Genomic DNA, 15463 nt, shown 5'->3' with positions numbered 1-15463 from the left:
AAAAAGAGGAAAAAATTATTATAGCACTATTCACAAACATTAGTAAGCTTGTGTTTTCCTTTCAATTTAAAAGCAAATGAATAAAATGCATAGAGAAAGTAGTGATTCTCATCATTACTAAGATAAAAATGTTACTAAGATTCCAAAACGTAAACTGCAGAAGTACACTGTAATCCGGTATTATATATAACTGTGCTTTTAGAATACAGGTAGTCCCCGGGTTACAAATGAGTTCCATTCCTACGTTGGCGACGTAAATCGGAATTAACGCTTTAAGTACTTGTAAATCTCAAAATAACTATCCAAAAAGTCCAGAAGTATTGTATCTTGTTCAATGATGGAGGTTACACTGCCCTCTGGTGGCAGCATTGGGTCTGGCTGGACTGTCGCCTTGTATGAATGAGGAGTATACTCGCCTGACATGGACAAATGCAGCTATGGTTTGTCTGTGGTTTGGCCCACATAACACTGTAAGTTGTTTCAGCTAATATATGTTTGTGTATGCATTTGTAATTAAGTTTAGAGCTACAGTTTGTTGAGTTACGTGTGAGCAATTTGCTATGAGGATTGTAAATACTTTAGCATTCGTGTCATTTAAGCTAGCGGGCTTTTGTTAGGCAAATCAGGCTAATTTAATCTACGAAATTTACATATTGATCAGGCTAGATGGACATTTGAACACTTTGTTTTGTGTCAAGTGTTTTATTGTTAAAATGTGTGTCGTTTCGAAATTAAGTGGATATGTGTGTGTTACAGCTTTACAAATTGTCAACAGTGAAGTAAATAGCTTCAAAAACCACAACTGCCTTGTTTGCTGTAAGTCAAGCTAAGCAACTTCACATTTAGTGAGGACAGAACACGTCATATTAATAAAGTAAAGTAAAAAATAAGATACAGTGAGCTATAACAAGGTACTGTTTACGCCATTGGTCCCCAACCTTTTTTGTTCCACGGATCGGTGTTTATGTTGGTCTTTTTTTCCACAAACTGGCAATGTGTGGCAGCAAAATACAAAAAACAGAAAATACCTGATGGAGCTAAAAACGTCCGTTAAGTGTATGGTAAATATAACTCACCATATGTGTGAACCAACTCCTTGGTCGCAGGCATAAAAAATGTTTCTTGGCTTTAGCAATACAGTTCGCCACGAGGTATGATGCTCTCAGCGCATTGGTGATTAGTCTCTATGTGCCAAAGCAGCTTTGAAGGCTTCATTGCCTCCTTTGCTAGCTTTCGGCATCATATTATACAGAGTGGACTTGGCGCCTGAGTCACTTGTGACGACAAACCCATATTATCCCAGGTGGGATTTTTGGTATTTTCTGTAAAAAGTTTTACCGTTGTAAAAAGCTGTTAAAGACTTTTTTTCAGTCATCTTTGCGTTGGGCGGGCTTTTTTCTTTTTTTATTACCGGGAACAAATCTGATGTGCCTATGTCATAGGTAATTGTCGAGGACAGGTGCACATCGATGTAAAAAATAGATCCTAGATGATAGCGCTATCGGATTTCTATGACTACATCCTATTCAGTTTTATTATTATATATAAAGTGTAGAAAGGCAGATTGGTGTGTCAAGAGGCACATAGGCCAGAAGGCGGTGTTTAATACATTATTTTTTATTTCTGTACAGCCCGGTAGCAAATGTGCCACGGCCCGGTGGTTGGGGATCAGTGTTGTTAATCTTACTTTAAAAAAGTAATTAATTACAGTTAGAAATTACTCCTCCCAAAAAGTTATCGAGTTAGTAACTGTTACCTGAATGTGGGACTAATTACTTGGCAAAGTAACTGGTGTTACCTTTCATGGATTTTTTTTTCTCCATTCAAAAAAAACAAAAAAGAAAAAACAGGTCACACTATGTGAAGTTTAAATGGTTTTTGGGACAGTTGGTCCTATCCCAATTCTTTACCCTAAACTTAACTAGACACGGGTATTGCGGATGTTGCGATATCTAGATAGTAACCTTTGCTATGTTTGGAAGTCATTTAATATCGTGAATCAACCGTTAAAGTTGTTAAAATTGCTCCCGTTATTGCATTACTTCCCTTCTGTCTACTTTCGACATGTGAAAGTTTTAAAATGGTTTCATCATTTAAAGATAGATTCAAGTCAAGATTTTGCCCATTTAGAAGTATTTTAGATAAAAAGTTACTTCGGTTCTCTAGGAAGGTTCTCTACAACAGAGCCTTCCTGAGAAGTGTACTGCTTAAAGATAGCGGCTGTTTACTAAGGCTGTCGAGTCTATTATTTTGCATCTAGTTTTCTATAGAGCCTACCCACCAACGTCATAAAACCACGTGCTCGCTGTATGGTTCCGCCCACTTGTCCGTCATTTTGACTCTGTATTAGCATTGTTTTCAATTGATGGCGGAATTTAAAATGCATTTCATGGAAGACCCGGTGCTTTCTGATGGCGCAAACTCACTGGATCTGTTGCATAAAAGGCGTTATGAGGAAAAGCTTCGTTCTATACAGTCGCCAGATCCATATTAGATGCCCAAATCGGTGTTTTTCGACCCACTGTCTTCGCCCTGTCTGCCTGACATCTGCTACGCTGATATTTACAATTATCTTGTCCACACAAAATCAGCATATTCCCACGAAAATTTGAAAAACTTCAAGAGCTTGGAGGCTTATAAATACTTCGTTGCTGGTTGGGTGAAACAGGTCCTCGTTCGGCAGGAATCTACCTTGTGCTTGGAAAGGTGAGTTACGAAATTTTCAATTCAAAATCTTTTGTTATTGCTAACATCCACTGTCAAGTCTAATGTATTTCATGTCGTTTGTCAATGGAGTTAAGGCTTTTAATGTTTATATGGTTTAGCGATAGCACTCTCACGACATACAGTACATACGTGTATGTTGTCGGCGATTAGCCTAGCAATGATCTTAATTGTGGTTATTTGTCAGCCCCGTAGACGAGGCCAGTTTCTTTCACTTGGTACCAGCTAAATATTATTCAAAAAAATAACGATGGTGGAAGAAAGGGAAGTCACAAACATCTTGAATTTGAAACTATGTCGTACTACGTCGTATGTTGTCGGCAATTAGCCTCGCAATGATCTTAATTGTGGTTATTTGTCAGCCCAAAACCCCCTAAGTATATCTTAAATGCATCTTACCGGATATAAAATGACTACTACATAGTCTGTGGTGATTTTTTGGTGCCCAGTTTTCACGTCGAATTGCAGCCGTCCATTTCGCTCTCCTCTTTGGATCCCTCGGAATACGGTAAAACTTCAAGTCTCTCCTTCCATCTTCTCTGTTAGTGCAACCAACAGCCACACACGCCTTCACCATTTTGATTATTAATGTTAAGGAGCAGAAAAACACGCCGTAAATAGGAGAAATGTACGTAGCCGTAACAGGTTAACACTATGTTTTGACGGACAAGTGGGCGGTACCATTTAGGAGAGCGGAGCTGTGACGTCACGTGGGTAGGGTCTATACATGTGCTAACACCCCCATGTCTGTCATTTCGCATCTAGTTCTATAAACATGTGATATCAACCGTAGCATCATGTGGGCGTAGTTTGTAGGCTATCGGCTACAGTCAGGTATTATTGTGGACCCACCTAGCATTTGCGTTTGCAACGGCGTCACAACTCCCTTGACTCCCCCCCACTCCCGCTCTACTCTCTTGTCTCCGTGAGTCCGTGTCTCTCAGAATTTTCTCGCATCCTTCAATCACCGTAGTAACGCATAGTAACGCACGCCTTTACATCCTCAGTAACGGTAACGGCGTTGCCAAGATGAGAAAAGGAGTTAATGAGATTACTCACGACTGAAAAAAAAAAAAAAACGCCGCTAGTAACACTGTTATATTCAAACACCTTTATTAACAACATTGTTGGGGACCACTGGTTCACGAAACTAGAAAAAAAAAAAAAAAACGAGTGGAGAGAAAATGGCGGACGAGACTCCGATGTCGTAAAGTCGAAATCACGTAAGTCGAGAACATTGTAACCCAGGGACTACCTGTATTTGTTTACATTTAGTTTAGAGTTAAACTGTTGTCGGCTAATGTACAGTGGTATGAAAAAGTATCTGAACCTTTTGGAATTTCTCACATTTCTGCATAAAATCACCATCACGTGATCTGATCTTTGTCAAAATCACACCCAAAAAATGCAGTGTCTACTTTAACTAAAACCGCCCAAACATTTATTCATTCTTCTGCCTAAGGAGATTTAAAGAGCAACTGAAACCAATTTTACCAAACATTTTAAGTCAGGTGTGTGCCCAATCACTGATGAGTGGATTAAAGCTGCCCTGCCCACTATAAAACACACACCTGGTAAGAATTGTCTTGATGAGAAGCATTGTCTCATGTGTAAGCATGGCTCGGTCTGAAGACCTGCGATCAAGGATTGTTGATTTGTATAAAGCTGGGAAAGGATACAAAACCATATCTTAAAGTCTGGATGTTCATCAATCGACAGTCAGACAACTTGTCTACAAATGAAGAGAGTTAGGCACTGTTGCTTCTCTCCTAAGGAGTGGCCGTCCACGAAAGATGACGCCAAAAGTTCAGCGCAGAATACTCAGAGAGGTAAAAAAGAACCAGAACGTGTCTGTTAAAGACTTACAGAAATCACTGGCACAGTCCAATATCTCTGCACACACCAACTATATGTAAAACTATGGGCAAGAATGGTATTCATGGGAGGGCTCCTCGGAGGAAGCCACTGCTGTCTAAATAAAAACACTGTTGCTCGTTTAATGTTCGCAGAAAGGCACTTGGACACTCCACAGATGTTTTGGCAAAATATTTTGTGGAAATGATGAAACAAAAGTTTAATTATTTGGGAGTAACACACAACATCATGTGTGGAGGAAAAATGGAACAGCTCACCAACATCAACACTTCAACCCCACCGTGAAGCATAGTGGAGGGAGCATCATAATTTGGGGCTGTTTTGCTGCTTCAGGGCCTGGAAAACTTGCAATCGTTAATGGAGGCATGAATTCAAAACTTCATCCGGATGTTTTGCAGGAAAACCTGAGGGCGTCTGTCAGACAATTGAAGCTAAAAAATGATCCAAAACACAGAACTAAATTAACTTCACTTACTTATTTTCCCCCTTCTGTCATTGCTTATTTCCCCCTTTCTGTCATTGTTTGCATACTATCCTCATTAAAATATGAAAACCTATAAATGTTTGTTTTGGTTAAAGCAGACACTGTTTTTTCATCTGTGTGACTTTGACAAAGATTAGATCACATTTGATGGAGATGTTATGCAGAAATGTGAGTAAAAAGGTTCAAATACTTTTTCATACTAGTGTATGTTTTTGCAAGACAGCCTGGCAGTTCAGTGAAGTAAATGTTAAACCATTGACAATTAACAAACCTTGTGCTACTTCAAAATTGGGAGTTAGTCGCTACGTAGATCCTATTTTATGAATTGTTAAATTACTATGATCGTGGTGCCAGTTTGACTTGGGAGGGAGTATCGTTTTGCAATCTAAACAAACTCGAGGTCGAACAGCTATCTGGAATGGATTGTGTTCAATTTTAGGTGGTGTCACTGTTCCAAATGTCCTTCCTGTTTTCATGAGACATGCATTTGAGAAATGTGCACCTATAAGTGCTTGGAGGGGGAAAAAGTAATTTCCGCTCTTTTTTTTTTAATGACAGGTTTATGTCTATTCCCGTATGTCCCATAAAACAGATGAAAAAAAATATCTGGAAGTCATAAAGATGCTGCATGAAGACATAAAACATCTATGTTTTGTCCAGTATTGCCATGACTAAGCTAAAAAACTTTTTTTCAGATGTCTCTTATCCCTAAATTCTGTGAGATTCTTCAGCAGCCCGTGAGCTGCAATCATTGAAAAAAAAAAAAAAAAAAAAAAAACCGAAACAACAATTACAGAGATTCAGATGTTCTATTTTTTTTTTTTTTTTTTTTTTTTTTAAATGTATCCTGTATGTATTTGTCACCTCTAAATATACACTTGGCATCAGTGTGAAACAATCTTAGAGCAGGATGTCTATCTTATGTTCTGTTATACGTTCATAACAGATTCTTGGTCAAGTTAAGACAAATTGCAATACATGCACCGTTTATGACAATTAAAAAGTAGACTTATCACCCATCAGGAAAGTGAATTAAACGTCACAGTTTTGTCATTGTGGTTTTGAGAGTGATATAATGAGAAATATGATATACAGTGGTATGAAAAAGTATCTGAACTTTTTCACTTTTTTGCATAAAACCACCCATCAAATGTGATCTAAACACACAGATGAAAAAACTGTGTGAAGCTCCCTCCGGATGTTGCAACGAGCACGACACGAAGTTTGATTAAAAAACAGGGTTTAATTCGCTCTTGACAACTCTTGAAAAGCCTTGGCAACCCGTGAGAACTGGTCAAACACATACACAATGAAAAATACACTTAAGAATATATACAGAGATAATTGCAAATTAAATAAAGAAAGTGCACAAACCTCGTGGGCTCACATCCACAAGGAGCTAAAAAGTTCTTCTCCAAACTTCTTAATGCAGTCTTTTTAGGAGTTTGAACAACAAAAAAGAGCAGCACGGAGTTAGCTACCATCCGACCGCTCGCTCGCCTTTTCTTCTCCCTCGCTTAATGATTGCGTCATCCAAAAAGCATCGAGTAGAACAGTTATTCTCTAATTAAGTTCCTACTCACAAATCACCACCAGATGGCGGAAAGGTGCAAGTGCAAGTAAAATAAATGAGAATATGAGAGACTGTAACACTCCCACCAATCACTTGTGATTACTTTGCGTGACTAAAGGTCTGAACTTTTATAACAACTATTTGAAGTTATATTAAATAAACATTTTAATGGCAATGAGTGAGGCTGGACAATATCATTCGGCTTCTAGAAGTGTCACTGTCTTCTGAATCGGCCTTTCAAGGTAGACAGGTTTCAAGATGCGTTTCCCGCTACTATCCAGAGTTGAATCACTCATGAGTAGTTTCACTTTCCTCACTCTTCCATCTTGTCCAGGATACACTTCCACAATTTTTGCCAATTTCCACTGGTTGCGTGCGCTTAAGTCATCTTGTAGAAGCACAATATCATTGACTTGGGCATTTCTGCGTTCCTTAGTCCATTTCTGTCTTCTTTGAAGATTGAGGACATACTCCTTTCTCCACCTCGTCCAGAAAGTATTTGCTAAGAGCTGAACACGACGCCATCTTTTTCTAAGATAAAGATCCTCTCTTACAAATTTCCCTGGAGGTGGTGCAATGATCGTTGATTTCATCGTGAGTATGTGGTTCGGTGTTAGGGGTTCTGGGCCTGATGGATCACACAGATGGTCCGTTGTAAGTGGTCTGCTATTGACAATTGCCATTACTTCATACAGGAATGTGCGGAGTGATGGCCCATCTAGTTGTTTTCCAGATTGTTCGAGGATGGATCCAAGCACGCTTCTTATCGTGCGAATTTGCCGTTCCCATACACCTCCCATATGACTTGATGCTGGGGTATTCATGACAAATTCGCATTCAAGTCTTTCCAATTGGCCTTGATCCATTTCTTTGAATGCGTCCACAAACTCATTTCTGGCACCGATGAAATTTGTGCCTTGATCACACCTTATCTGTCGAACTGGACCTCGAATGGCAATGAATGCACGTAGGGCGTTGATAAAGGCATCTGTACTCAAATCTTCCAGCATTTCAATATGTATGGCTCGGGAACACATGCAGGTGATTACCAAACCATAGCGCTTCAACTCCTTTCTACCGTCTTTGATGTAGAAAGGACCAAAGGAGTCCATCCCACAATATGTGAACGGTGGACTGGTCTCCATTCGTTCTTCAGGGAGATCTGCCATTATCTGTTGTTCTGTGCGTCTCCTGAATTTTCTGCACTTCACACATTTGAAGATGAGTGATGATACAAGCTTACTGCAACCGAGAATCCAATAGCCATTGGAACGAAGTTCATTTACTGTGATACCTCTTCCTTGATGGTATGCTCTTTCATGATAATGTTTAGCAAGCAGCGATGACACATGACCTTTTCTTGGAAGAATCACTGGATGCTTAACGTGAGAATCTAAAGTGGCATGTGTAAGACGTCCTCCAACTCGAAGAATGCCTTGGTCATCTTTGAATGGGCATAACTTGTGCAGCTTGTTGACTTTGTCTTCAGTCTGCATTGTCTTTGAATGTTTAAGCGACTGCATAACATGAGAAAATGCTGTGTCTTGGACCAGTTTTAAGATCAGTACCTCTGCTTCCTTTCTGTCTTGAAGAGTACTTGCTTGACTGGATCCTTTCCTGGGATTCTTTTTGTCCTTCAGGAATCGTGTAAGTCTGGCAATAGCTTTAATCATTCTTGACCAGTTGGAAAATTTGCAAAGGCGATCAAGAAGTGACCTTTGTTCATTTGCTTGAGTGCTCAGAACTTGAACATTTTTAACTTCTGGGTCACAAACAGATAGCTCTCCCACCTTGACTTCAACACTGGGCACAACTTTCTGCCAGAGAAGAGCAGGGCCTGTGAACCAATTTGATCTTTGGAGCTGTTCTGCTGTCAACCCTCTTGACGCATGATCTGCTGGATTTTCTTCAGAGACCACATAGCTCCATTGCGTTGACTCTGTACTTTGTTTGATACGTTCTATACGGTTTGCAACAAAAACGTGGAATCTTCTGGCTTCATTGTTGATGTACCCGAGTACAACTTTGGAGTCTGTCCAGTACACTTCTTTTGACAGTGTAATTTCCAGCTCTCTTTTCAACATGTCACCAGTGCGAACAGCCACTACAGCTGCTGACAACTCAAGTCGTGGTATGGTTGTGACCTTAGAAGGTGGCACTCTTGATTTCCCCATTGCTAAGGAACAATGAACTTCTCCAGCTGTGCTTACTGCTCTAAGGTAGGAACACATTCCATATCCAGATACACTTGCATCGGAGAAATGATGGAGTTCATAGTGCTGAACCTTGAAGCTTGATGGTATGTAGCATCTTTGGACTTTAACTTTCACCAGATTTTGTAGGTCAAGAAGCCATGATTCCCAATGAGGTCTCAAACTGTCTGGTAAGGGGTCATCCCAACTGAGTTTATCCCGACACATTTGTTGCAGGATCTGTTTTCCCAGCAGGATAAAGGGCGACACAAATCCCAGTGGGTCAAATACTGACGCAACTGTGGACAAAACTCCTCTTCGTGTGAGTGGATTTTTCTTGACGACAATCCTGAATTGAAACTCATCCGACTCAACACACCACTGCACGCCAAGCGCTCTTTCTATGTGCATTTCACCTAGTGCCATATCCAAGTCTTTGGCTGCTACAGCACATTCTTCACTTGGGAGTGTAGCTAGGACTTTGGTGCTGTTGGAGATGAATTTGTGCAAACGAAGTTTGCCTTTGCTGCATAGCTCACGTGCCTCTTTTACTAGCTCAATAGCCTGAGGTTCAGTGTCAACACTTGCCAACCCATCATCGACATAGAAGTTGGTTTTAATGAACTTGATGGTGTCGTCACTGAAATGTCCTTCACCTTCAGAGGCTAGGTGCTTGAGTCCATAATTGGCGCAACCGGGGGAGGAAGCTGCACCAAAAAGGTGTACTTTCATCCGGTAAATGACAACCGGTGCTTCCACATCGCCATTCTCCCACCACAAGAATCTTAGATAGTCCTGGTCATTGGCACACACATGAAACTGATGGAACATGCGTTCAATGTCACACATAAACGCCACATGACCTTTACGGAAACGACATAAGACTCCAAGCAAGGTGTTGGTTAAATCTGGGCCTGTCAACAAATGGTCATTTAGACAGGTACCTTTGAATTTGGCGGAGGCATCAAAGACGACACGAATTTTACCTGGCTTTTGTGGATGATACACCCCGTGATGTGGGATATACCAAGCTGGTGTCTTATCACTGTCTTTTTCAGGAACTCTTTCAGCGTCGCCATGGGCTATGATTTCATCCATGAACTTTTTGTAGTCCTTGTAAAACTGCATGTTTCTTTTCAGCTTTCTTTCCAAGCATCTGAGACGATGGATGGCACATTCTTTGTTGTTGGGTAAATCAGGTTTTTCATTTTTGAATGGAAGTGGCATCTCATAATGTCCATTTTCTTTGTGTTTGATACCTTCTTTCAATTTTGCCATAAATCTGATGTCTTCTTGTGAGAGTTGTATGTCCTGTGTAGTTTTTTCAACAAAATCTGACTCCAGCATCTTTATGACATCTGCAGGCGTGACCATTTCTTTTATCTGAGTTCTACAGACATAGTGGACTTGACTGGTGAGACTTGAAGATGGTTGAATGCTTGGCATTACTTGCTTCACGATGATTTGGTGGCTTACACCGATTGCATCGCCATAATCAAGACTTGGATTGCCGAAGCCAACTATACTCCATCCCAAATCTGTTCTTTGCCCAAATGGTTGATTTTCTTTCCCTGAAACTATTTCTCGGGGAACAAGTGCTTGTGGGCAATTGTAGCCAATCAGAAGGCCAACATCACAACTTTGTAAAGGAGCGATTTCATTTGCGATATGCTCAAGATGAGGCCAAACCTTAGCTGTTTTTGGAGTTGGAATATGATCAAGGTTGGCTGGAATGAAATCCCTTGCATAAGAATCAGGTAGAGGAATTAATTTATTTGAATAAAATCCTCTCACTTGCAAACCAGATATCTTGTGACAAGCTATCACGGCATTTCTTGTAGACATTGTGGTGAGCTTTAGTTGGACTGGTTGAAGCGTGGTGTTCAGAGATCTTGCAGTTTCCTCAAGTATGAAAGTTGTGTCACTTTGTGTATCAAGAAGTGCATACACAAGAACTTCATTCTCTGGCTCCTTTTCATTTGACAGCCATACTGGGATGATGGAAGACGTATGAGTGTCTTCATCATTTTGCATAATTCTGTTAGATGTTGCTGCACTTGTTTGTGGAATATTATTGTCGTTTGGTGCACATTCTGTTTGTCTTGAATTTGAAGTGTTACTACTGTTTGTCTTTTTGGTCCTTGCTTGCACTCTCACTTCTTTCGCTTGGTCGTCATGAAGACAGGTTGGGTGTTTTTTACTGCAAGTGTCGCATGTTTCTCTTCCTTCACAATCCTTTGAGCGATGGCCAGACTTTAGGCATCCAAAGCATAACTTCTTTTCTTGGACTAATGCAAGTCTTTGACTGATTGGTTTGTTCATGAACTTCCAACACTTCTGTAGGCTGTGGCCAGCTTTCTCGCAGAAGATGCAACTTACATTGAAAGTCTTTTCATTTGTGTTAGTTGCCAAAACCTTTGTTTCGTAGTTTCTGCTTTTAACGACTTTTATCTTATCAGCTTCACTTGGTTTCAGAGCATGGAGAGATGTTATGGGGTTACATGCAATTTTTGCTTCAATGTTGAGGAACTCAACAAACTGGCTGAAGCTTGGAAATGTTTGACTTTGCTCTTGTGTTTCAGTCACCTTCCGATTCCATCTTGATGTAAGCCAGTCTGGCAGCTTTGACAGCATCTTTTGATTTTCATTGCAGTCATTGAGTATTTCAAGTCCTTTAATCTCTGACATGGCTGACTTGCAACTTCGAAGAAAATCAGCAAACTCTTGTAACTCTATACTGCCCTTTGTGCTTATTTTTGGCCATGCATCAAGTTTGTCTCTGAATGCTTTGGATATAAGGAATGGATTGCCATACCTTTCGTCAAGGACTGCCCATGCAGCATTGTAGGCTGATTCTGTGCCCAACAGAAAGTAGCTTTCTATGGCTTTTCTGGCAGGTCCGCTCACATATTTCCGCAGGTAATATGTCTTCTCTTCAGCTGGAATATTTTTCCTGTCAATGAGAGTCTTAAAGGAATTTTTCCAATCTTTATATCTGAGTGGATCCCCACTGAACATTGCTGGTTCCGGTACAGGAAGTCGACTACAACTTATTGACTCAGCAATGACTTTGACAAGCTCTTTAGTACTTATTTCTTGATTTGGATGAGACACATTTTGAGTTGATGAGCAGGATTTACAATGTGAATCACTTATATTCGATTTTACTTCATTTTGTTGCTTGAAATTTGAATGAAGCAGCTCATGTATTTCTTCATCTGAACATGCGCTTTGCTCATATACTTGTTGTCTTGCCTTAGCTGCTTTCAGCTTCTTGATAGTCTCTAGCCGCTCTAGTTCTCTTCGCTTTGCTTCTAACATTCTTTGCCTTTCTGCTATTTCTGCTTCTTGTCTTTCCATTTCTTTAATATGGCTTTCTTGTTCAAGCAGAACTTCCAAGACTGCTTCATTGGCTGCAACTTCAGCAGCTGCATCTTGTCTTTTAGCAGAACTCAGACTAGAACGTTTTGAAACCTTCGAGTGACTTGAAGACTTTGTGATGTATGATTTGATGCTCATCATTTCAGAATTTGCAGAACTGAACGCAAATTCTGTTTTTACTTTTTCTTCGTAATTTCCCATTTTTTTCATTTCTAAACACTCTTCAGCAGATTGAATAATTGTCTTCGTCACTGCTTCACATGTGTCCATTCTTCGTCTTGTGTCATTATCAGGAAAATCAATGCGTCTTAACTCATCATAAGTTGTGTTCACAATTTTTGAAACTTCCGTAACATTGTTTACAATTTCACGCAAGAGATCTTCTGAGCATCCTTCATTCAAGGCTTTCTTAGCATCCTTAGCAGCATCTTTCCACTTTGCGTAGAAAACACCAAATCGACGTGTAGCTTTACTTACAAGCTCATCGTGCAGCTCTTGGCCCTTTTCCGTCAGCTTGCGGGTTCTTTGGCTCCTTTGTTGCTCTTGTTGAGTTGTAAGTACGTCAATTTTGGCACCTTCACTTGAAAGTGGTTGCTCAATATCACTATCTCTGCTTTTTGACCGAGACTCAAACGTTGCCATTATTAGTTTGACTTACGTTTGATTTGCTTGAAACTTATTGTGAAAAAACGCAATATTTGAATTGGCTATATTTTGAAAATGTTTTGTCACTTACAATTACTGCTAGAATTTACATACACAGTAAACTGCCTTATTTTCAAATGGAAATTAAAGATTCAATTTCAAGAAATATAGTTACACATACATTAGTCAACAATTACACCTTACACACGATAACTTCTTATTTCTAAAGCAATTAAACATTTGCTATTTAAATCACCCCAAAAATGAATGGAAAAACAATTAAACTCACATATAACATTGAATAAAACAGTGTATGAAATAGTGAATACGTTATATTACAGTCCTTTGACAACAAATGTTTCTCTTTTTTTTTTTTTTTTTTTACACCATGAAATGACTCAAGATTGTTTTCAAAAGTGGCTTATCTTGTCACACTCGTGAAGGTGGAGTTCACGTCGTCATTTAAGATGGCGGCACGATGGTCGTTCGCTCTCGCTCTGGCACCGCCTTCCTCGTCAAACCATGCGCCGAGTTGAACAGCTCTCACTCGCCCTGGCACAGTCTTCCTCATCAAACCATGCGTCGGAGTTGGAGAGTTCTCACTGAAGCTCCCTCCGGATGTTGCAACGAGCACGACACGAAGTTTGATTAAAAAACAGGGTTTAATTCGCTCTTGACAACTCTTGAAAAGCCTTGGCAACCCGTGAGAACTGGTCAAACACATACACAATGAAAAATACACTTAAGAATATATACAGAGATAATTGCAAATTAAATAAAGAAAGTGCACAAACCTCGTGGGCTCACATCCACAAGGAGCTAAAAAGTTCTTCTCCAAACTTCTTAATGCAGTCTTTTTAGGAGTTTGAACAACAAAAAAGAGCAGCACGGAGTTAGCTACCATCCGACCGCTCGCTCGCCTTTTCTTCTCCCTCGCTTAATGATTGCGTCATCCAAAAAGCATCGAGTAGAACAGTTATTCTCTAATTAAGTTCCTACTCACAAATCACCACCAGATGGCGGAAAGGTGCAAGTGCAAGTAAAATAAATGAGAATATGAGAGACTGTAACACTGTGTCTGCTTTAACTAAATCCAGCCCAAAATTTATAGGCTTTCGTATTTTAATGAGGATAGTATGCAAACAATGACAGAAGGGGGGAAAAATAAGTAAATGAATAATCACATTTAATATTTTGTGCCCCCCTTTTGCAGTACTAACTTCAAACAGATGCGTCCTGTAGCTGCAGATCAGTCGGGCACATCGATCAGGACTAATTTTGGCCCATTCTTCTCTACAAAACTGCTGTAGTTCAGCCAGATTCCTGGGATGTCTGGCATGAATTGCTGTCTTTAGGTCATGCCACAGCATCTCAATCGGGTTCAAGTTTGGACTTTGACTTGGCCACTCCAGAATGTGTATTTTTTTCTTCTGAAACCATTCTGAAGTTTATTTACTTCTGTGTTATGGATCATTGTCTTGTTGCAACATCCATCCCCTTTTTAGCTTCAACCGTCTGACAGACGACCTCAGGTTTTCCTGCAAAACTTTTGAATTCATTCTTCCATTAATGATTGCAAGTTGTCTAGGCCCTGAGGTAGCAAAACAGCCCCAAATCATGATGCTCCCTCCACCATGCTTCACGGTGGGGATGAGGTGTTGATGTTAGTGAGCTTTTCCATTTTTCCTCCACTCACGACATTGTGTGTTTGTTAGGGTGCGCTGGGAAGTGGACCCCAAAGCAGACAAGGGTGGCTGTGGTGATTTTCAAAAGTTTATTTGAGCACACGTCGCAGCACCGCACGTGCACTTGGCGTGTAGCTGGCAGGTGTTGACAGGAGCTCAATCAGGCGTCGGTACAATTCAGGGAGCAGGCACGGGGAATCCTGGGACGGAACAAGAGGTCTGATTAGCCGGGTAAGAATTAATGTGGTAAATACCTGAATGCTGGACTTCACTGACGGGATTACTGAAAGTTTGGTCTGGCGACGAGCGGCAACGACGAGCTGGCTTATAAAGGCGGCTGATTTCGATGGCTTGCAGCTGTTGGCGTCTTCGCCCGTCTGGTCTCGAGCCTGCAATCAAGGAGCCCTAACAGTGTTACTGCCAAACAATTCAACTTTGGTTTCATCAGTCCACAAAATATTTTGCCAAAACATCTGTGGAGTGTCCAAGTGCCTTTTTGCCAACATTAAACGAGCAACAAGGTTTTTTTAGACAGCAGTGGCTCCCTCCGTGGAGCCCTCCCATGAATACCATTCTTGGCCATAGTTTTACATATAGTTGATGTGTGCACAGAGATATTGGACTGTGCCAGTGATTTCTGTAAGTCTTTAACAGACACTCTCTGGTTCTTTTTTTTAACCTCTCTGAGTATTCTGCGCTGAACTCTTGCCGTTGTCTTTGGTGGACGGCCACTCCTTGGGAGAGAACCAACAGTGCTAAACTCTCTCCATTTGTAGACAACTTGTCTGACTGTCGATTGATGAACATCCAGACTTCTAGAGATAGTTTTGTATCCTTTCCCAACTTTATACAAATCAACAACCCTTATCGCAGGTCTTCGGATGGCTCTTTTGACCGAGCCTTG

At 40.5% G+C, this 15463-nt stretch overlaps 1 protein-coding gene across 2 annotated transcripts; it reads right to left on the bottom strand.

Moving 5' to 3' along the window:
* Positions 1 to 6290: 6290 nt before the first annotated feature.
* On the bottom strand, positions 6291 to 13895 carry LOC130916965 (uncharacterized). Of its 2 annotated transcripts, XR_009063391.1 has the most exons (3): positions 13669 to 13895; positions 6458 to 13584; positions 6291 to 6373 (listed from the first exon to the last, which is right to left on the bottom strand). XR_009063391.1 is itself a non-coding variant. In XM_057837968.1 (2 exons), the coding sequence occupies exon 2, from the start codon at positions 12869 to 12871 to the stop codon at positions 6851 to 6853; it is 6021 nt and encodes a 2006-aa protein (XP_057693951.1). In that variant the 5' UTR covers positions 12872 to 13584; positions 13669 to 13895; the 3' UTR covers positions 6329 to 6850. The 2 variants fall into 2 exon arrangements, 1 of the variants encoding a protein (XP_057693951.1); XM_057837968.1 differs by having other exon boundaries at positions 6329 to 13584.
* Positions 13896 to 15463: the final 1568 nt, after the last annotated feature.

The sequence above is a fragment of the Corythoichthys intestinalis genome, chromosome 6 (assembly GCF_030265065.1).
Source record: "Corythoichthys intestinalis isolate RoL2023-P3 chromosome 6, ASM3026506v1, whole genome shotgun sequence".
Taxonomy (NCBI): Eukaryota; Metazoa; Chordata; class Actinopteri; order Syngnathiformes; family Syngnathidae; genus Corythoichthys; species Corythoichthys intestinalis.
Note: the sequence above shows the minus strand (reverse complement) of the source record. Positions and strands in the feature narration are given on the sequence as shown.

Excerpts from the sequence above, each read along its gene's own strand:
- LOC130916965 (XM_057837968.1), bottom strand. The coding sequence starts at position 12,871 with ATGGCAACGTTTGAGTCTCGGTCAAAAAGCAGAGATAGTGATATTGAG.